General features: G+C 45.9%; 1 protein-coding gene across 4 annotated transcripts; it reads right to left on the bottom strand.

The window, feature by feature from the left end:
* Positions 1 to 688: 688 nt before the first annotated feature.
* On the bottom strand, positions 689 to 20,314 carry LHX9 (LIM homeobox 9; the record flags this gene model as incomplete). Of its 4 annotated transcripts, none has more annotated exons than XM_084246152.1 (6): positions 689 to 745; positions 4,831 to 5,033; positions 11,177 to 11,532; positions 12,686 to 12,888; positions 14,844 to 14,962; positions 20,284 to 20,311. In XM_084246152.1, the coding sequence occupies 6 exons, from the start codon at positions 20,309 to 20,311 to the stop codon at positions 689 to 691; spliced, it is 966 nt and encodes a 321-aa protein (XP_084102278.1). The 4 variants fall into 4 exon arrangements, with proteins under 4 accessions (XP_084102278.1, XP_084102277.1, XP_084102279.1 ...); XM_084246153.1 differs by lacking the exon at positions 689 to 745 and adding an exon at positions 3,130 to 3,657 and having other exon boundaries at positions 20,284 to 20,314; XM_084246151.1 differs by lacking the exon at positions 20,284 to 20,311 and having other exon boundaries at positions 14,844 to 15,017.
* Between the last annotated feature and the right edge of the window lie 1,826 nt (positions 20,315 to 22,140).

Genomic DNA, 22,140 nt, shown 5'->3' on the forward strand with positions numbered 1-22,140 from the left:
GTGTATGTTTAACATAAATTTAACTATATTTGCATCAAATAAAATGTTTATTAATGAAAGCTACTTATCATACAAGAAACAGCAAAGAGAATTCATCATACAGAGGTGTACACTAGAAGTGACAGATGTAAAAGTGCATGCAGAGATTTCTGTTTAAAAAGGAAGTAATAAACAATAATACTAAAATTACTGGGTTTTGTTCCCTATACTCTTAAATGAGTGATAGTTTTTCTTTGAATTTACAATTGGAAAATGCCATTAACAGATAGGACTAATACACATTAGCAAGCAGGTGAAATGAATGTTTTTGGACCTTTATTTTACAACTACTGTGCTTGACAAATGTGTGGAATTCTTTTTGTCAGTAAATTTTCTTCAAATATGGGGTGGGCATATTACTGCCAGGTTGCTCTGGTTTATACACGGTTTATCTAATTTCGTTTTAAAGCACATACTTTTAAGCCTTCATTTGCATTAGACACCATAAAGAACAGAAGTTTGGTTGACATTCAGTAAATGACATTTAAGTTTCTCTCTCTTTCTCTCTCTCTCTCTCTCTCTCTCTCTCTCTCTGTTTTTTTTTTTTTGGCTCAATAGATTTTTAAATGTATGATTATCATAACCTAATATTGTCTTTGTCTTCACTGCAGTGGATTTCCGATCAAACTTTTCCCCTTCCTTTAATACTTTAGGGAATTTTCAAACGTCGGGATGTTTGGCTGTAATGCCCCAAGATTTGTTCTCCCTGAAAAAAATCATAGTGACAATTTATTAACTACAGAGCAACTTGGCTTTTAGGGGTCTGCAATTTCTATTTAGATTTACAAATATCCATTTGTGCTCAATAGACCTAATATTAAATCTTAATCATATTTAAGGTTTCTTTTCATGCAATTACTTTATTGGCTAATTATCTCTTTTTAATTCTAAAAACTGGATTGAGTCAAATCGGTGGGGCATTACTTTTATTATGAGCAATATTTAAAGGTAATTCTAAGTTGAATTACATTGCGTATGCCATGGTGTGGACATTTAAAATGAATTAGAAGTTTGGAAATCTAAAAGCTATTTGTATGTTTGAATATTTTTTAAACTCTGTATTACCATTTTAATCACTTTCACATATATATATATAGGAAATACACTAGTGCCGTCAAACCTTAAATAAAACTGATTGGAAATAAAACTCCTTAGATTCAAAATGGTTTATTCACACAAATTTAATAGGATATATCACAATTGTTTGGTCCATAAATATTTAGGGGAGATAGTTTCTATACAATGCATTTATCAATAAACAAAGAAACATGGACAATTTTTCTAGACCACTTACTGTACTATAAACACGAAGCTCAATATATAAGATTATTGAATTTATCAACTATATTTGAAAGAGTGCACAACTGCTTTCTATGACATGTTTGTCCCCTCTAACAGGATACACCATAAAAAGAGTTTCAGAAATAAGAGGTAAAACAGTACAAAACTAGTGAGGTGTCAAAAGGGTTTAAAACAGTTAATTTAACAAACAACACATATATCCTGATTTTCACAAACTTACTTCCAAGTTATATCATAAGGCACATAGGAGAACTGAGTTATAAGTAGTCTACTTAATAAAGTAGATCTATAGTACCATATATTGTTCTGTCAAAGAACAAAATTTATAAGTATCAATATTTTACCTGTAAAAGTGTATTAATAAGATCTCAGCCTTACCAAGGTTGTTTGGTCTGGTTAGTGGTAAATGCCCAAAATGTAATAGAAATATGAAAAGTCAAGATTTAAGCTCCATATAAGATGATAACCACACTTGCTAAATATATAATGGCAATCACACCTTTCTTCTGTTACAGTGTTAACTTATCTTCCATCATCTTTTTTTTTAAAAAATAAGCTACTTTCTGTGCTAATTTTCTAAAGACCCTGAGCAAAAGTTACAATAATGCACTTTAATGTGGGCAGTGAACTGTCAATATGTAACCACACATTTATACAGCCAGAAGGACACCTTAAGTTCTATTAAATAGCCACTTTGACCGCCAGAGGAGATTTAAGGGGTCCAAAAAGTGGAGAATATGTGCAAAGTTATTCTTAACAATCCACTAAAGCAAGACATATATCTTGACTTTTTTATTTTTATTTTTTTTAGGAAATCCACAATCTAATTGGTATTTAACTACAACAGAAGCATATAGATGAACATTCACCACTGCCCAGACCATTAAGATTTTAGCTTAAGTTAAAAGAAAAAAAAAATGCTACTGTAAACTAGGAAATATATTTAGATCAGCATCCACGAGGCTTCTGAGTTTATCTACTTTAAGACTAATCACTTCAAATCTCTAATATCAGAAACATTTTTTTCTGACAGATATTTTCAACCTGTGCCAAAGTTAAAAAAAAAAAAAAGCAACTCAAAACCAAAGAATTCTCATTGTTGGTATTAGTCTTTTAAGTTCTTTTTTAATGTTACTCATAAAGAATGTCAGATACAATATCATGGTACAGCTGAAGCTAATTACTAGACTTACCAATTCAATTATACTGATTTTTGACTTCTTAAAAAATTATATTTTGCTTATTTCCATTTTCCCCAGGAAAGATAATTTAGAAAGAATGGTTTCACAGTTATCATTTTTAGCTTTAGAATGTTGAAATTATAGATTTTCAAATTATATCTGAAAGTTTCATGAATACACAGGGAGTTTCAGTATTTTTCAAACATTGAAAAGTCAACAACTAACTAAAAATGTGTCTTGAGTTGTACATGACTAAGGAAGACATATTTCTTGAAAAATGTTTCCCATAGTCTATAATATATGGAATTATTAATGCTTTTTGTTATTGTGGATGCTTTTGTTTAATCATATTCCTCATTTGTAAGAAAAAGAAAGAAAACATTTTCTCAGTTTTAAAATAAAAAACTACGAAGTTTTCAAAGTTCCATAAGCACACATACAATTGCAAAATTTTTAAAAAATAACTTTCATTAGTTATCTGATTGTTTATTAACCTAATCATTTAACTGGAATTATTTGCCAATCATAATACCACTCTTTTTTTTTTTTTCCTCCGAGATTCTGGAAATAAGTAACATACAATTTTAAGAGGCACTTATTAGAATGATTCAAAAGCTCCCCTTACCAACTGAAAGATCTAATTAATTTTTAAAAATCCAAATACACTTTGTAGACAAAAAAAAAATACACTTCGTAAAGGAGACAATACTGTAAACTCATTTGCCAAGTGGCTGCAGATGCTACACACCAAGCTGTTGTTTTTATTTCCCAAATATCGTGTGGGTTAGGAAAAAAAAAATTTCTTGTAAATAATAAAATAATAATAATTAGAATAATAATAAAAAGAAGAGGAAGAATTCAAAAAAGAAAACCAATGTTAGAAAAGGTTCGTTAAGGTAGTTTGTGAGGGGCTTCCGGATTCGTGGCTGTCCATGTTAGAGGTCACGGATGTCACTACAGTGATAGTGGGATTGGTCAGGTCTGTTAAAGTGGTCGCAGTGCCGGGTGGAGTGAGAGCGCCGCTGTCTGCTGAGGGCGGGGCCGGAAGCGACGTGCCATCAGCTTTATCAACACCCCCATTCTCCTGCCGCAAAAGGTTCCTTCTGAATTTGGCTCGGGCGTTTTGGAACCAAACCTGCAAACCAATCCCAATTGATTTCTTTACCGATGTTTGTTTTTATACTTCTTTCCTTTTTTTTTTTTTTCTTCTTTCCTTTTTTTTTTTCCTTTTTCCTTTCTGTTTTTGGGGGGTATATGTTGCTCTTTTTAAATATATATTTTTGTTTTTCTTGGGGGAAGGGCCCCTTTCTTTTCCTTTTTTTTTTTCTTTTTTTTCTTTTTCTTTCTTTTTTTTTTTTTTTGGCTTTCTTTTAAAACATTGTCATTCAAGTAGTACTAGAATCTCTTGACTGTGCATATTCCCTCCCAGCAATAAGAAGTGTCACTTGGGACAATGGGTGCTTAAGTGGAGATACCATGAAATGAAGGCACAGACATAAAGGGGGAGAAATACAACCTCATTCCTCCCTCGTTGTTGTATTTTGAGAAGGAAGAGAGGCAGGGTCATGGAAAGTTTGCAAAGTAAGAATCACTCATATGAAATGAACATCTAGCACACAGTAAGAATTCTTACTCTGTCGGGAAAACTTCAGTAGTGCTACAGACCCTCAGCAGCCAGAATCTAGTAGGAGGAATTTAAAATGCCTTGCTATTTGTTGCTGAGGTGACTCACAGGAACCTGCTGTAATTTCGTGAATTGTATTTTCTCGTGATGAGTTTAGGGAAATGATTGTATAGCAACGCTAACTCCAAGTATTTTAGTTTCTAAGTATGGTTTGTGAACATGGGAAAATAGACACTACCAATTGGCTACTGAGACACTAACCATACTTGCGCATTTTAGAAATTGAAAAAAGGGTCTACCTGAATTGAGAAGGTTATAACATGTGAATGAAGTTGACAAGAGTTTGCTGAATAAAGTGACAGCACAAGTACATGCACTGAACCTAACAAAATGGACAGCTCTATAGCCACAGCTTGTGCAAATAACATCACCTGCTTTTGCAGAGCAGTGAGGCAAACTATCCTGGCTCTGGTGGACCCATCTTTCTATCCGTAGGGAGAATGTGGCTGCATTTTAAAAGACCCTGGATCTTTTGTGGGGCACCCTCTGGGAAGCCCCTGCAAAAATCTCAATACCCTCTAGGGAGATGACTAAGGTAAACTAATGAGACACAGTACAGGAAATATCTGTATCACTCTCAACAGGGAAGAAAACTATTTTTACTGACAAGGGGGAGTTTCTTACCTGCAAAACTCTTTTGGTCAGACCTGTTTTCTGAGCAAGCTGTTTGAGATCCTTGGCATCTGGGTTGTGGTTGATGGCAAAGTAGGATTTCATGGTCCGGAGCTGGTGGTGCTTGAAGGAGGTGCGCATGCGCTTGGTCTTCTGCGAGGGTGGGTAAGGCTGCTGATCCCGGTCCAAGTGGTCAGCCTCATTCTCGTTACAACCTGTTGCAGTAACAGTGAAGAGAGAAGTGCTCAATGGAAGCTCTTGCATGAGCTGACATGACGGCAGCTGTATGATAATGCTGTGATAATAAAGCCACAGTGGAAAAGGCTGTCGACCCAATTATGAGCAATGTCTAGACAAAAGAAAGAGGTTAATTGCCAAAGTCAGCCTAACTACTCTGTTAATGTGGACGTGACTGGAGTTATGTAATAGAAAAACATTAGATAAATCTCTTTTGCTTAGCCGTTGCTGAAAAAACTTGGAAAAATTAATAAGCTGTAAGTTGTGGGAGTGAGAGAAACTTCCAAGAGTGAAAACTAAAAATCCTTTTCTGATATATTTGTGGATATCAGCACACTGCCGCCACACACGCACAAACACAGAATGGGAGAGAGAGCGTTCTTAGAGATTCCACATTTTGTCCTATTTGAGGAATGAGACATTCTCCAGATATATCTGAAAATACTGTTGTTGTTGTTTTGTCACAGGGGATACAGTGAACTAGTCATTTCGGTTCCTTCAAATATGCAAATTTCTGAGACCCCACTACTAAAGAAGAATTGTGTCCATTCCAATATTTTAGCTTTTTCTGATATTCCTAGTATTCTCAATCAGGAAAAAATTAAAAGGAGGCTGGATAAAGAGAAGTCACAAAATAAAAAATTGTAGATTTTGTAAGTAATCATAAGAAAGATTGTTTCTGAGGACTTTTAGTGATATCTGGTTAGCACAGGGCTATACCAGGAAGACAACAGTTTTCCCTTGGAGTTATTTTAATAAATATTTCTGAAAGAAAATGAGTCCACATATCTCTTCACTTGGTTCATGCCTGAAGCACTCCCCACAGCTCACAGTTCAGAGACACAAATGGTGCATATTTCTAGGCTCAGATCTTGGCCCTTTTGCTCTAGGTGTGTGTGACTGGGATTTGAGCTGTGCCCATGGTTGGCTTGGCAGAGAGACAGTGGCATCGTCTCTCCCCTTGCAGAGCCCTTCTCAGCACTGAGGGCCAAATAACTCAGCCTTTGAAATCAGTCTGAATGTCATTATCCCCAGGATGTAAAGTTAAACATTTAAAAGGTCATTTCCAATAACCTACTGACTCTGCTTAGGAAATATGATTACAAAATGAAAACAGTTTGCTAAATATTTACTGACTCAGTCAACTTCATACCTTAAAGGGCATGGAAATTTTTCCTCAAACCTTATTTTTATCTGATGTGTATATCTTATCTCATGTATATGCAGATCTGATTATCCTCTATTATAATAAAATCTCTAAAATCATCTGATCATATCACTGAGGTGAGGAGGGAAGAAAATCGAATCTTGAAGAAAGTGAAGTATCTCTTAATATTTGCTCTTCCATTTTGCTTGATAAAAAATTGATTTGCTTGTTATGCTCTAGTTAGAATAAACTTTTTAAACTTATTTTATTTATGAATACAAGAACTGGGGTACAGGCCAGAGGTGCAGGGTGGGGGTGTTGTGAGAGGATTCACCAGAGACAGAGTGGGGAGCAGAACAGGCAGACTGACTGAAAAACACTGCTGAGGGGAGCAGCAGGTGAGACACGAAAGGTCTGCTGTGCCATGTGGGTCACCTCCCTGGCCGGGGATCAAACTCATGCTGCAATAGCTGCAGATTGCTTCATCGTGCTGACGCTTAACTCCTTGTGCCACCAGGGAGGACCCTAGTTAGAATAACTTTTTAAAAATATTTTCAATGTTTGTATATATAAGAATATATACAAGAACATTGTAGTCTTTAAAGTCATCAACCAAGAGGTCAGTAGCACCACAAAATCCACTTAACAAGAAATTCTTCATAATACGACAAGAGCAGGCATATATAGGTTTCCATAAGATATATACATAGGGGGGGGATATTTGGCAAAAGAGCAGATGAGTTTATTAAGGAAAAGGCCATAGTATATTCACCTGTGGGTTCCCTAACTTAAACACAGGACCAAGAACTCAACAAGCATGCAATCAAGATTTTGCATCTTTGTTCATCAATAAAAGTATGTTACTATTGATGCAAAATCAAATGGAATCCAAGTCAGGTATACATATTCAGATCTTGAACATACACTTCTTAAACCCCACCAAAAAGGGTATCAAATACTCACAGATAACGGAGAAAATATACTTTACATTTTATCCTATATAGGATATCCTGATATTCTATCAGTCCAGTGGGGATATGCCAGGTTCAAATATTCTACAGAACTGCACTTTCATATCCTCAAATGGATGTTACAGCTTCTATGACCTACCATAAAATTGTACTTTTCTCCAGTAAACTGAGCTATATTTCACAGCAAGAATTTGTAGCAGCTACATTATAAATGTAGCTACAACAAAATGGGCAAAGAGGCACACCTTAGTCACTAGAAGCTTCTTCAAATAAGATTTCATTTGTGAGTAATATGTAACTTTTCCTGAACAGCATGTCAAATTGAATATTACACTTGGGATAGAAAACTCAACTTGTGTTTAAATAATGCTCTTAGCCATTCTCCCCAGCTATATTTCTTAGAAATGACTAGGACCCCTAACCTAACTATATAATCATTCATTTTTTAAATGCAAATTATGAAAAGTAATTATAGAAAGGTTTGATAAAATCATTTTTATGAATATGATTTCTATGTCCATATTGCTGATTAAAAACTCAGGAGAGATTGTTAACACATTAACATTTATGAGACTTGTTTCCACAGAGAATACAGTTCAGTATATAAGGAGATAGGTTATATGGCTTTCCTATGACTGTGTTATCACTTATATGATGCAACTTAATAGAACAATATATTTCTTTTACAGGGTAACTCAATGAATTATGCTAAATTACTTATGTTTAACTATAAATGTATTATGTAAACTTGCAAGTGACTGCGTTTCCCCCAGCGTCTACCTCTAAAGCTATAGGGTTTTTTCTCCCTGAATTATGAGAAGAAATTATGACCCTCTCAAAATTGTCTCAAACACCCACTTATAGATATACATCTGGCATTAGAAAGTTAGCTAGAAAATCGAAATATTCTTTTCCAGTCACTTAGGAAATGGTTGCCTATGTAACATGATTTTCTGTTAGGAAAGTGTGTTACCTCCCTGAGAGACCACTAGGGGTCAGTGCCAGGCTAATTTAACAACTAACCAGCACTTTTGAAGTTTGAATGGGAAAAATTTATTTACAGAAGGGAGATTTCCAGAAATGTCAAAAATTCAGTTTCTCTATTAACACCAAATTACCTATCCTTCCTATCCTGGACTAAATTTTCTCACACCTGGAGGGCTTTATTACAATTCAGCATTCCAAATAAATTTTCCACCTCTCTTTTTGAAATATCATCCTGATATCTGCACAAGGAGGTATAAAGCAAATTAGGAATATTTCATAAAAGCATATTTATTTTTCTTATATCAAGCACTAACTGATCACTGCCAAGATTCACTTCTTCGCTGAGAGCCTTTGAATCATAAACATATTTTCTGTGCATGTTTTTGAAAATTAATCAACCTATAAATTATATTTATTTTGTATAAGTGTTATTCTTCTGAGGCCTGTTACATTTAAAAAGAGATGACAAACTAAGATCCAAAGAAAGAAAAAATTAGTGAGCTAAAATTGTGGATCAGATGTATTTAACATGTTTTTAATTTGCTAAAGTTTTTCTTCTGCTAGTTTTGTAACAAACAACATTAGATACATAAATTTTTTTAAATGATGAATGGACTTCTGGTCAGGCATCATTAAACCAATTTCTCTAGATTGTTTTCATCAGATGATAAAGAAATATATACTATTTACTGGTATCTCTGGAAAAGTTCAGAAAGGTTGGGATGATGTTAATTGAAAGATTTCAGAACTATTAGTGGTGTGGTATGCATGCTCCTGAGGGTCAAGGAGGCGTCAGCAAGTTTTACTCCTTCAGGAGCAAGATAGCAGCCACTTTCTCAATAACCTTATAGTGGTACTAATTTGCAAACTAAATACCTAAGTGGAAGAAGAGTTTCATTGTTTTGAAGAAATAAATTTGTACTCTTCAGTTCTCCTCAGACAAGTAAAGCTCCTCTGCTCTTTCTAACCTAAAGTAAATCCAAGGAAAATTCAAATTGAGCTAATTCAATCAAATAAAAAGCTAAAATTCAGGCTTGCTGCTATTTGGCTAGAAATCTCCTCTGTTCTTGCAGACTTCTCCAGCCTGAGGGATTACTCTTTCCAAAAGACTGGCTAGTGATGTGTGAGAATCTCTCTCTCTCTCTCTCTCTCTCTCTCTCTCTCTCTCTCTCTCTCTCATTAGGGCATTGGAGCCTTGATGACTGGCTCAAAATTCCAATGTCATTTTCTATTAACAAAGAACAACTAGTGCCCAGCCTGTCCTACCCCAGAGACCACACATCAGAGGAGAGGAAGTACAAGAAATGGCCAAAGTGGTCCCTCACCAAAGAATTTGCTGACATGCAGCTGGGGCAAGGGTGAGGCTAGGACCCTCCCTCAAAGGTTAGCCAAACTCATGACTGCCCTGCTACCCTAACACAATTCAATCCTTGTGGGGTCTTGAGCAGCCAGCTGGCCCTTTTCCCTTGTCTGGACACCCTGGCATGGGTTCCTTAGGGACAAGTGCAGCCGGCCCCACTCTCCTAGGAACACTGTGCCTGCCTGGCACAGATTTGTCCTTTTCAGTTAAATTGGCAGAGAACCTCCAAAAGGGAGCTGCAGAGTGGGCTGGAGAGAGTTTGCTGATCTTTTGTGACTTCCCTTGAAAACTCTGTGCTCAGAATAGGATTCTTCATTTCTACTGGCTGTGTGACCTTGGGCAAATCACTTATCTAGCTGGATATCTGTCCTTCATATTGAGCAACAATCAGGCACCATAAAAGGCATTGCAACTGCAAAAGATAGACAAGCAAGATCCATGCTCTGGGATGTCCATGCTTTGGCTGGTATCAGGGTACCTTTGGTTAGTAGTCGTGTTGCTACAGGGCAGCCCCTTCTAACAGAATGGATTCCCCTGACCTGAATTTCCTACCTGCTGAGATGCTCAGCCATGCCAGGACATGGAAGTGAGAGCAGTTGAATCAATCATTGGGCTCCCCAAAATGTTAGCCTAGGACTTTCTGGAATTACTTTTCTTAGGGAATGGAAATCAGAAAGAGCTTCCATCCTGTCCATTGTTACATGATGGCCCCTGGACCCCAACATCCTCACCTCAGAGATGGGGAAGAGGCAAGCTACCAACCTTAAGGAATTGACGGGTTGATATATGAGGGGTTTATCCCCCAACCAAGGAAGAAATGGTGCTCTTAGCCTGTTGCCTGCCTGCATTTTGTTTTTAATTAAGAGAGAAGCCTGGCGGAGCATAGAAGAGAAGCCAGAAAGACAGCACTAAGCCTCCCCTACAGACCTGACCTCCATGTTCTTTGGGGGGTGTGGGAGCTGAATGTCCCAAGGGCCTATCACACAGAAATGGAGCTGACTGCATGAGTACTCTGACCTGTGGAAGGGCAGGCCAGCTCAGCTGTGGAGAGTGGTTCCCACCCCTACAGCTGCTTTTTACCAAGATCAGGGATTTGGTTGTTTCAACACTCTTGCCAACTGTGTTCCTGATTAACTCTGGGCTGGTGACCACAGCCTCTGCCCCCTCTAAACAGACTGAGGTTGGGCTCTGAAAAAAAAGTCAGTATTTAGGAAAACCTCCTCCAGTATCTATAATTTGGCTTCCACACAGGAATTGCCCTGGGGCTATTTTGTTCCAATTGGGAGCCAGAAACTAATGGGCTCATTAACTAATGGGCAACAAGGATTTGGCTCTGCCTGTTGGAGGAGTCATCACAGTCCCCTGGTTATGAATGTGCTTTTTGCCATAACCTAAATAAATGCCTTTCTCCCTTCCCCTCTGCATATCTCTCTCTCTCTCTCTCTCTCTCTCTCTCTCTCTCTCTCTCTCTCTCTCTCTCTCTCTCTCTCTCTCTGAAAGGAAGTTGCAGTGAGAGAAGAGGCTGGTTAAGTAAAGTTAAGTTAAGCACCCTCTACCAACTGAGTCTTGGGATTGGGGTTGAGTTGCCATCCTTGGAATCCCTCCAGTGGCAGGAGGCTGGGGCTGTTGGAGAGGGGACTGGTGGCAGGGGCCCACCTGAGTTGTAGTTGACGATGTCCACTCCTAACGCTGGGCTCTTTCGCTTCCGGGGCCGCCCCTTCTGCACGGTGCCAGTGCCATTGAAGTAAGGCAGGGCCAAGCCGCTGCTCTTGGCCGCCAGCTCGGTGTAACTCAGCTGCGGTGGATACTCCCCTTGCAAGAGGGTCTCGAAGTGCGCGCGGCAGTACACCAGGCTGTCCTTCATGCCAAAATGGTCGCCTGTGGTCAGGGTCTTGTTGCAGGTGGAGCAGGTGAAGCAGCTCAGGTGGTAGACAGAGTCTCGGGCGCGCATGACCATCTCGGAGGCAGAGATGCCAAGGTGGCAGCGGGCACATCTCTGCACAGAGAACCTTCTAGAAGGAAACAGACTAGTCAGGACTCTGTTTGAGGCAAAGGCATTTCCCACTCCTGGAGCTTGGTTAGCAGTGCCCCAAGACAGACAAATTGGGGTGAGAGGCTCCAAGAGGAGAGGACACGGCCCCACTTAGACATTAATTTTATTTGTTTATTGAACTGTGCTGTTGAACCAGGACAAAAAATCCTTACATTAAAATTAGAGGAATCGGGTAACTGAGCCTCACTTTCCTTCTCTGTAAAGTGGAGATTAAAAAGAAGCCTGCACTAGTTCACAGTGCTATCGAACGAATATTAAATTGCGATACCAAGGAAAAACGTTTCATCGATTACAAACAGTCTAAGAACTGTAGGCGGGGAGAGGATTATTACTTATAGATGTGTGCGTGTGCGTAAAAGCGTTAAAACAGTCTCGGGAAAATGACAAATCTGCAGAGAAAAGCTTAGTCTTTTTTAGCCACCTCTCTCTCCTGGGCTGAGAGGGGAGCTAGCGCATCTGCACGAAGTTGTGTGTTTCCCAGTCCAGAAACATAACCCGGCAGAGTCAATAAACACGCCTGCCGCTGAGTTTACTCACCAGTCTGGCGGGCACGGATTTAAGGGGCGGTAAAGGGAACTCGGGATTGAGTGGCTTGGGTTTGGGCAAAGGCACTTATTCCTCTCCATGGTCATTTACATGGTTTCCCCGCCATCCTCGAGAAATACCCAACACCTTGTTGCTGCCGCCGCCGGGGCCGCCAGTTAAGATGCAAGACGTGGACCTTGCCAGTTCGTAGTAAACGGAAAAAAAAAAATGCTCTAGTTTCGGAGGACGGAGACGCATACGTTTGCATCTTCCGGGATTTCCCCAGGTTCCCTCAAATAAGCTGCGAACTGTACCCCACACACACACCCCTCCGCTCCCCTATGCGTGATCTGCATTGATAAGCTCTAGACCTGGGGTGTCCGTCTCACCCTTCTTCACTGCCTGTCTGGGGGCGATGGAAACTCGAAGGCGATTGCAGTGGACTTCCTTGGTCTGGGGACTGACAACTGAACCCCCAAAGGGCGAAAGGTAGGGGGGACAAACAGGGGACTCTTCGGCTCCAGGCAAACGTCGGGCTGGTTGGCCCGCCAGGTGAAACCGGTGCGTAAGGGTCAGGGGCGCAATACCTGTAATAATCCTCCTTGCAGTAAATGCTACCGTCCTTGGCGAAGCAGGTGAGCTCGGACTCGAGGGCCAGCTTACATTCGCAGCACTTCAAGCACCTCAGGTGCCACTGTTTGTCCACGGCCAGCAGGTAGTACCTGTCCGAGATCTTGCCCCCGCAGCCGGCGCACAGAGCGGGCTTCTCGGGGCTCAGCGGGGGCATTCCCTGCAAGGCAAACACACCGCGCGGCTGAGGAGGGCGCCGGGTGGGGCGGCACAAAGCGAAGTTTCCCCCGCCCCGCGCGAGCCCAAGCGGTTCCCCCAGCGCACCTACGGCCTGGACCACGTGCAAAGGCAAACGTCGGGGGGACCTTTGTAACTGTCCCCGTCGCAGCTCGCTGCCTTTCCGCGGCGTCTGCCTGAACCCCGCGTTCGTGTCCTCCCGGGACTATTCACTTAAAAGACCAGCCATCTCGAGCCGCCTTTTAAAGGGTCTAGGAGCGCATTAACCACAGTTTTGAATGTTCCCGAACTCGAATAATTACAAGCTAAAAATGGTGGATTTTAACCGCACAAAATAAGACAACGGAAACTGTTACTCGGGAGCGTAAAGGAGATTTGAACGAACCCCTATTGTTTTCTTAAACAAACAATATTACATTTTTCTGTTTCACTAAAATCTCCCAGGCAGCGTTGTAATGGAAAGGAAGGGAAAGATAATGTGTGCGCTCATAGTTTGGTTGACATTGCTTTGATCGTAATATTCTTGGCAGATCTCGTTTTCCTCTAATTTTCGGGGTTATGGGTCCTTCTCCCACAAAGGGTGTAAAGTGCTTGTTCCCCGGGAGGGTCCGCTGTCTGGTCTCCTCTGCACGGTCGTCCCTCCGACCCAGGCATCAATATCCCAGGAGATCTTTGTCCTGAAAATCGCAGTTGCCTAAGTTCCCGCCTGCGTCCTACCGATGCGGTCAACGATGGAAAAACCTCACCTTAGAGAGCCCGCCGAGAAACTCCGGTTTGGGATGCTATTTTTTTTGTTTGTTTGTTTGTTTTTACATAGGATAGCCACAGAAGGGGGGGGCGGAGGGGGGCGAGTTAATCTCTGGACTTTTCCCTCAAGACTAGCAAAAATGTGTTGCAGTACTTCCACGAAACTTTAGCGGGCCTGGAAAGGGAAAGGAAAGTTTCGCCCTTTGCTCAGACCAGTTCCCCCCACCCATACCCTGAAATCATGTTGCAAATGTGGAAGCGCCCACCAACTCCACGACGTGGCGGGCCCCGAAACACCGCCGACTCGCCCAGAGCAGTCTCCCGGGTGGATACACAGTTCTGTTGGGCTGAAATCATTTCCGGAGACTTTTGTAGTTTTCCCTCTTCAGCTGATAAGTGGGAAAGAGCAGCTCTAGAGTATTGACTTGATAAAGCAGAAGTGACTTGTATTATGAATAATAGTGACAGTGGTCGCTGCTTATATCGGGTAAAGGTTAGAATTGCCTCCCTCTTGGGCTACGTGCCCCGCTCCTTTGGGTTTTGTGTGTGTGTGTGTGTGTGTGTGTGTGTTTTCTAATTCCATTTCCCGCTACACGTTGCATCCGCTCTATTGGGGAGCTGAACGCAGGATTGTCTCGCTAGAGAGGCGAACCGGACTGCCAGAGGCCACGAAAAACGCTCATTTTGGGGGTGCCTAGATCCGAGAGTCCGGAACCTCGCGAGTGGCCCAGTCTGTTCAGTCCACTGCAAAGGTGCCGTCCTGCACCCCAGAGGGTGCCGCCAGGGCTCCTGCTTGTCTGGGCCTCCTTGGCAGCGCTCCGTCTGCCCAAGGCCCGCGCCCAGCTGGCCCTCTGGCCTCTGCGCCTCGCCCGGGAGGCGCCCGGGATTCGAGGGGGACCGGAGCGCGAGTTGAGGACTGCGGACGCGGGCATCCCATCGTCTCACTCCCCGGCACGCCCAGCTCTCCGATGGGGAGCGAGCTTCGGGTCTCGACAGTGTAGACGTCTCAAATCCGAAGGGAGGCCCTTTTTTTTGTCCCGCAGACAAGCAGCCTGGAGAAAACCCACCCGCCAGTTTAGAGAGGACGCGCTTACGCCCCGCCATCGCCCCTCGGCCGGCCAGGGAAGCTGCTCGGCTGCGCGGGGCGCGCGCGGGCGCCGGGGACCGCGGGCGCCGCGGGGCCCTCCTTACCGCGTCGCGGCCGTTGAGCTGGGCGCCTTTGGCCAAGCGGGCCTCGGTCTTGGATCTGCGCTCCATCTCCTCCATGATGCCTTGGATGTGGCCTCCGGAGATCCCGTGGAAGAGCATGGCTGGGGGGCGGAAAGGACACGAGTTGTCTTCTGCTCGGCACCCCACTATTTCCATATACACACGCCCGGGGTTTTCAGCTCATCCGAGTGAAGGAGCAGGAGGGAGCGCAGAGCGCCAGGCGGTGGGAAAGCGCCGACAGGCTCGCGGACAGAAAGCAAGAGGGAGAAGGGAAGAAGAAAGCCGCAGACAGATTGGAAATTTGGTCTGCTTGGAAAAGAAAACAGAAGAAGGGGGGGACAAGCCCAGTGGCTCCGCGAAGGAGATGTGCAGAAAACAAACACGGGTGAAGGGGAAAGGAGAGGAAGAAGGCGAATCGCACTGCTCTGAGAGATCGAGTTACTAATGGGAAACAACTGCAGCGGGGGGCAGGAAAACAAAATCTGGTGAAGAAAGAAAATAGTTTTGAACACAAAGAAAGAAAAAGAAGTGGTATTTTCAGAGGTCCCTGGCTGCTTGCAAGTTCCCAGTGCCTGTAGGTTGGGTTGGGGACTGCTCCTGCCGGAGCTGGGTCCAATTTGTTAAGAGACTAAAGCCAGCCCATTTTTGATAATTTAGTAGGAGGAGTTCTCTCCCCGGAGCTGCCACGGATTTTTATTCAGACAACAAAGACCTGTCATACTCCTCTCAGCCCCCTGGTGATGGGCAAGCGGGGACAAACATTACAAAGGGGGGGGGTGATGAAGGGGGAGGCAAGAGGAGGCATTTACTTCCCCCAAAAACACACGTGCGCGCGCACACGCGCGCGCGCACACACACACACACACTCCTAAGAGTTCCCAGCAGTCGTGTTTCAAAGGGGGAAAAGGAGCCCTTATTGTCCCCCACCCCGGAGCAGGAGGCAGAGAGCCCAACAATTTGGTCCGAGTTCAAGATCAGACCCCAGTTAATGACGTACAGAATGTCAGCTCCAAGTCTGCGTTTCCTTCTTGTGCAATTTCTGATCCCTACCCTATGGGAATAGCACCACAAACAAGTCAATAATGGACAAAAAATACATGCACTTCACTGAAATGTAGATCATTCTTCCTCTTCTCCCTGCCATCTCTTCTTCAACTCACTTTTTCAAAGCAGCTGTCTGCAATCCATCCTGTCCCAACTCACTCATTAACAGAGGGTCACCTACTTCTGGATGACCTTCCAGGGGCGTAGCATCCCCTGAAGTGAAAGCGGGCATGTAGAGCCCAGGTTTCTAGAGTTTACTTTTAGTAAAAAGATTTTCATTGAAAAAATTAGTGTAAGGGACAGAGCAAGGACTTGGAGGTTCAGGTAGACAAGAAGTGTGAGCTAGGGTTATGTATTCGTTTACCCAGTTCAGGTAGGCAGGAAAACTGGCAATTCTAGTGTCTGGGCTGACACTTGACAATGTGGTCAGCAACTCAGAGACTCCCGTGGAGCTTGGCACCCCTTCTCCCTAGTGACTAGCTACTTGCCCTACATATGTGCTCTCTTCATGCTGCCCTTGCAGGACAGGGGACTTGTAAAACAGGATGCACCACACATTTCGGAGGATGTGAAAGGGGCTCCTCGCTGTGGAGGAGGGGGAAGGTGAGAGCTGACAAGCAGAATGGCAGTCCAGCACCTCACAAGAGGTGGGATTGTTCTCTCTGCCTCTGTTCCTGTTAGTGGCAGCCCCTCCTTGGCCCTATTAAAAAGTGTCCACAATACTCTAATATTGTCGATTCATTCAAATCATAAGAAGCCCAGTAGGGGCCCAAAGCACGGCGGGCCCTGGCGGGAACCAATCCAGCTTTAACCAGAGAGAGGAGGTAGCCCTCCGCTCCTTCCCTGCCTCGGGCCTGCCTCTATTGCCCACCGCTCTCCACGGGCTTTACAGACACCGCGGGCTTATGTCCTGACGAGGCCAGAATCCTTCACTGGAGTCCCTGGGGCCAGACCCACTTCCCCCTGACTTGCAACCGTGGCCAATCCTGCAAAGATGAAGGAAGAGAAAGAGAGGGTGAAAGGAAAGAAGGAAGAGGGAAGGGAACAAGGGAGAGAGAGAATGAGGATGGTGGGGGGAGAAAATGAGGCGAGGGAGGGAGGAAAGAAGGAAAGATGGCAAGGAGGGATGGAGAGAGGGAAAAGAAGGAAGGAAGGAAGGAAGGAAGGAAGGAAGGAAGGAAGGAAGGAAGGAAGGAAGGAAGGAAGGAAGGAAGGAAGGGAAGAGACAAGGGAGGGCACTACTCTTGCTGCCGCGGCCCGACTTCCTGGACCAAGCATCATCCTCCGAAGCCGCTGGAGTCACCTCTTCCACGAAACCCCAAATTCCACTGCTTCCCTTTGCTCTTTTCTCAGGGTCAAAAATAATGTTATTTGCAGACTGGACGCTGTTACGATCCTCCGGGTGCCAGAATACAGCTCATAAAACACAATTTCACACAAAAATGAAGCCAATCAAGTGAACTAAGCTGGAGACCTCCCCCTCACTTTGGCAGCCCTACCGGACAGCAGGGCTGCTATTTACTGTAAGTAATGTAATTAGCCCCTTTGGATGGAAATCAATGAGCTTTTCAAACCCACGTGCACAACCCAAGGGCCCCTAGGAGAGGGTGGGGGCAGCAGCACTTTCATAGACAACAGGTCCTCTCACAAAGGGGCAGATTGCCTTCCCACCAGCCAGCGGCTAAACCCACTCAGACCCCGAGGAGGAGAAGAAGGGTCTCCAGAAGAACGTCACCCAGTTAGCCCATGCAGCTCCCAGGGAAAAAGTAAACAAGTACCCTCAATCCAGGCACCCGTTTTGTCTGGTTTCTGGGCTAAACTCTTCTCCCCTTGCATATGGGGGGTGTCTGGAATTGGGTTTGGTTCTTACTTCATTTTGGCAACAAAGAACACAAGCACACCACTTCCTTCTTGCAAGAGATAAAACTTTGGAGAATTCATGAAGAGAAAGTTTAACAAATAACTCCAGGAAAAAGCTTGAACTTTGTGAAGTCTCCAGGGAAGCCAAGCACAGAAGTTCCATCAGCCCCCCTCCACCGCCCCCAGCCTTTCATTCATTCATCTGTTCCAACCCGCTTATTTGTTGCCATCTATCAGGCACTGGCAGAGCAGGGCACCTGCTTGGATGCTAGCTTTGTCCTTTTTCTTATAAAATTCAGGTTATAAGTTCCTGCATAAACTGGGATTTGCTACCTCCCATAAAGAAGCAAACTGCAAGGATTCTTCCTTCTCAGCCAAAGCAGGAAGTTTGTAGAAAGTTAAAGCTGGCCGGGGGAGGGGGGCTGATAGAGTTTGGAGGTCCTTGTTATTTCTGCAGAAATTGCTTCCCATTTGTCCAGCCCTGTCCCCTCTCACAGTTCCTTTCAGAGGAGAAGATGGGGATGTGGGTTGCTCCAAGAATTGGGTGTGGGACCTGAGGTGTTCTAGTCTTTTGGAGTCCTGGGAGTTACCTTAACAGGACCCATCATGCTCAAAGGACTTTAAGCACCATAAGGAGAGCATCTTTGTGCCTTGGCCTTCCTTCCCCTCTCATGAGGATAGGCTGGGGTCCTTCTTGGGGCAAAAAGGCCCATCGGAGCTCCATAAAAGGTGGAGAGCTCCTGCTTGGCTTGTTCAGTTCCTGGGGCTGAGCTGTTGCCTTTCTCAGTGGGTCAGGTGCCCAAGGTTATCTCCCTCCACCCACCAGGAATAAGACCTGCAGTCATCCTCTCTGAAGTCAAAACTATTAGGAGCAATGGAACAGAACCCTGGCAAGGTGCAGCCCTCCCTCATTCTTAGGCACACGCAATTCACTTTTTTCTTTCTGTTCCACCAGCCACCTATTTGGCTACTGCTAACAGGAAAGTGGGTGACTGTTCTCCAGTGGGATAGAGGAGCTGGAATTGAAGATTTCCAGGTCTGCAATCTCTAGGAGAGGCAATGAGCTTGGGCACCTTGTTCCTGGGTTCCAACCCCATCAAACTCTCTGGACAGGAGGAGAAATGGAGTAAAGGGAACGGATGACTAGGGAACCTCAGAAGCTTTAGGCTCCAGGAAGGAAGAAAATCCAGCAAACCTGCATCTCTTGAGAGAACTGGAGACTGAATTTCTCTTTTGAGCTGAATTTTGGAGGCCAAGATCCCTTAAAAAAGGTAGCAGTCACCTTTCCATCAGCCCCTATTATGGAATTGAAGATCCCCTTTGGACTGAAAGGTGCAGCTCCTAAGCAGTGTCCTGCTTTTGGCACGGTTGTGAACACCCTAAGGTGGGGTGGTGGGAAGGCAGCTTTGTCCTGGAGCTGGGAACCGGGCACTCCGCACCAGGCCACCCAGCCCTGGATGCCTCGCTGGGCGCGAGGTGAGGAAGTCTGGGGGCCGGAGTGGGGGAAGGGGAAGTCTGGGGCGGGGGACATAGAGAATCTCTAAGTGCAAACCTTCCCCCACCCCCAAGGTTGGCAGTGCCAGACAGGGGCTGCTGCACAGGCACTTCTCTGATTCAATCCCACCAGAAAGGCCTCGCTCAAGATCAGATGGAAATGGACAGAGCGGAGCTGGGGTCCCGGGAGCTCTACTGCGTGGAGAGAGAGAGCTGCCGGCGCGCCCCAGCTGCTCACTTTGCCCAGGTTTGCTCCGCGCAGCTGGCACGCCAGCACCCTGCCCTTAGCGCGCTCTTTGCCCACGCACACCCTCCGCACCCTCCAAGCTTCCCGCCGCCTTCTTGCTCCCTTCAAACCTCGGTCCTTCTGCGGTTCTTTTCCAGCCCCGCGGCCGCCAAGTCTAGAACACAGCGCTTCTGAAATCTGAAGCCCCTTTACCCGAGATTTGCCGCGTGGTTGGCCCTCGGTCGCCCCAGGAATAGAGGGAGGCGTCCCGCACTGTGTCCGCTGAGATCGCGCAAAGAAATGGCTGCGCGAGGTTTGGATTGAACAAAAAAACTGGGTGAAGCCAGTTTCCAGTTAAGCTCTACGCGGCGAGAAACGTTGTCTTTCGGCAGCCCCCACCCCTTCCAGTTGGGAAACGCCCCCAGCAACTCCGCGGAGGATCGCGAGCGCGTCCTCAAGCCCCTGAAGACTGGCTCTGTGTCACCGTGACCTCCGCTACCGCCCCCACCCTGTAGAACGCCAGAGACATTCAAGAAGCAGCAAAAGGAGGGAAAAGCAGAAATCAGTAATCCTGTCTGGACACTGAACGAGACTATGTTTTAGAGCCGACGAAGCGCGGTTTAATTTCTAAGACAAACACACACCCCTCTTCCTTCGCACCCAATAAAGGTGCGCACACGCGTGTGTGTGTGCACACACACACACACACATACACACACGAAAAAGGATAGAGAAAAATGGGAAGGGCCCAAGAAAAAGGATAGAGAAAAATGGGAAGGGAGCTGGCATAGGACTCACCTGCCTCTAGAGTGGTGCCGTTCAGCATTCTTAGAGCAAAAGGTGATCACGCCGTTCCGGTGGCTGTCCTGGAAGAGAAAGCCTTCCTTCAGCACGGCTGGCTGTTTGGTCCGAGGGCCCCAAGCGCCTCCTACCACCCGGTGGGGCGTGTCGGAACCGCTCTCCCCGCCGCAACCTCAGCTACCCAGTGGCTTCCAGGGATGCTCGCCGCGCCAGCCTCGGGTAGGTGTCCGAGGCGCTCCTGGTGCGCACGGCCGTCTGGCCACACTACCGGGGTAGAAAACCACTCGGACAAGAAAATCCATATCGGGATCTTACCTTGAGGTTCAGATGCCCCCCTCAATAACCCGGTCCTGGGCAACGGAGAACCGGAGGCGGCAGCCAGAGGAGCGGACCGGTCCCCAGGTTTCGCCAAGGGGTTCTCTGTTAATCCAAATAAATAAGCCTTGAAAATATCTCTCTCTCTTTCTCTCTCTCTCTCTCTCTCTCTCTCTCTCTCTCTCTCTCTCTCTCTCTCTCGGAATTGACCCAAATCCTTCCCCTCTGACCTTCAGCTCCCTCCACCTGTCTTTTATTTTCTGTTTATGCCTCCAAACGGGAGGGGCAGGGAGGAAGGAGTGGTGGGCAGAGGGCACCGATGCTGGCCGGTGCCCGGAGACACGCTCTGAGGCTGCGTTCAGCCCTTCCAACCTCTCAATAATCAGAGGAGGTGTTAATGGAGGACTCGGCCGTAACAGAATCTCATAAAGCCGAGAGCATCTTGAGGCTTGGGCACAGCGGGAGTGCTGGAGTCCCGCGGCGCGCCCAGGGCTCCCCGCCCCCGAGCCGGTCTTTGCCTTCCAGGAGCTCGTACCTTAAAGATGCTGCCGCCAGCTGGTGCCTGCATAGACGGTGAATGGGCGGTAGCTCTGGCGGGGAGCTGGGCTAAGCCATTGATTGCTAACAAGCCATACCCCGCCTTCCCCACCCTGTCCTTCCTTCACTCTCGGCGCTCGCAGACTGGGCGCCAGGGACCCCGCGCTTGGAGGTGCACTGTGCGCTCCGGCTCCGCGCGCTCCGGAGGTCAGCGCGCAGGAGGGGGGTCCTTTCCCCTTCCTGGCCCTAGCTAGAAAAGCGGGGTTGGGGGGGGGTAGCGGTTAAGTTATTTGGAGAAAACCGATTCAACCCCTGGGAGACTCAAACAGCAAGACACAGACTTAGAGCCAAGGGACAAGGCGGGGGCCACGTTACCTGGTCTCAGGTTCCCGAGGGTCTGTGTCGCCCCAGCTGTCCAGCGCGCAGGCAGGCCGCCGAGAAGCCGAGGGAGAACCAGGAGACTGGGCCTCTGGCCAATTATTTACCCACTTTCCCACCAGTGTGCCCTACACTGTTGGAGATGGGGCGAGGGTTCACTGAGGGGCTCCCGCGCTGAAGGGGAAGAGGGTGCAAGCAGCGAGATTGGCCGCTCCGGGGTGGGAGTCCGGGTGATGATGCCGCCCTCCCCACCTGGCCCTCCCCTCGTGCCATCATAGCGTCTCCTCCCGGGTTCGTGGGCCGACGGCGCGCGGGGCTGCGAGCGCCCGCGCACCCACGGGCAAAAACAGCATGGGCTGGGTGGCACGTGGGACAGTCACCGATAGACCCACCTCGAACCCGCCCCGCAGGCTCCGCCACATAGTTTAGAGGTGGTCAGGGTCCACCAGGAGCTGCGAATCGAAGCCCTTTGGTTTTCTGGTCCCACCCCAAATCCCCGAATGAAGTTCCGAGCACCCGGGGCAAGAGTCCTCTTTCTCCCCCAACACTGCTTCACAGACTAGTCCCAGCAAGCAACTAGTCCCACGAGTTTACCTTTACCTTCTTAGCTCCCCGACCCCGACT

The sequence above is a fragment of the Talpa europaea genome (genome assembly GCF_964194135.1).
Source record: "Talpa europaea genome assembly, chromosome: 10".
NCBI classification, from domain to species: Eukaryota; Metazoa; Chordata; class Mammalia; order Eulipotyphla; family Talpidae; genus Talpa; species Talpa europaea.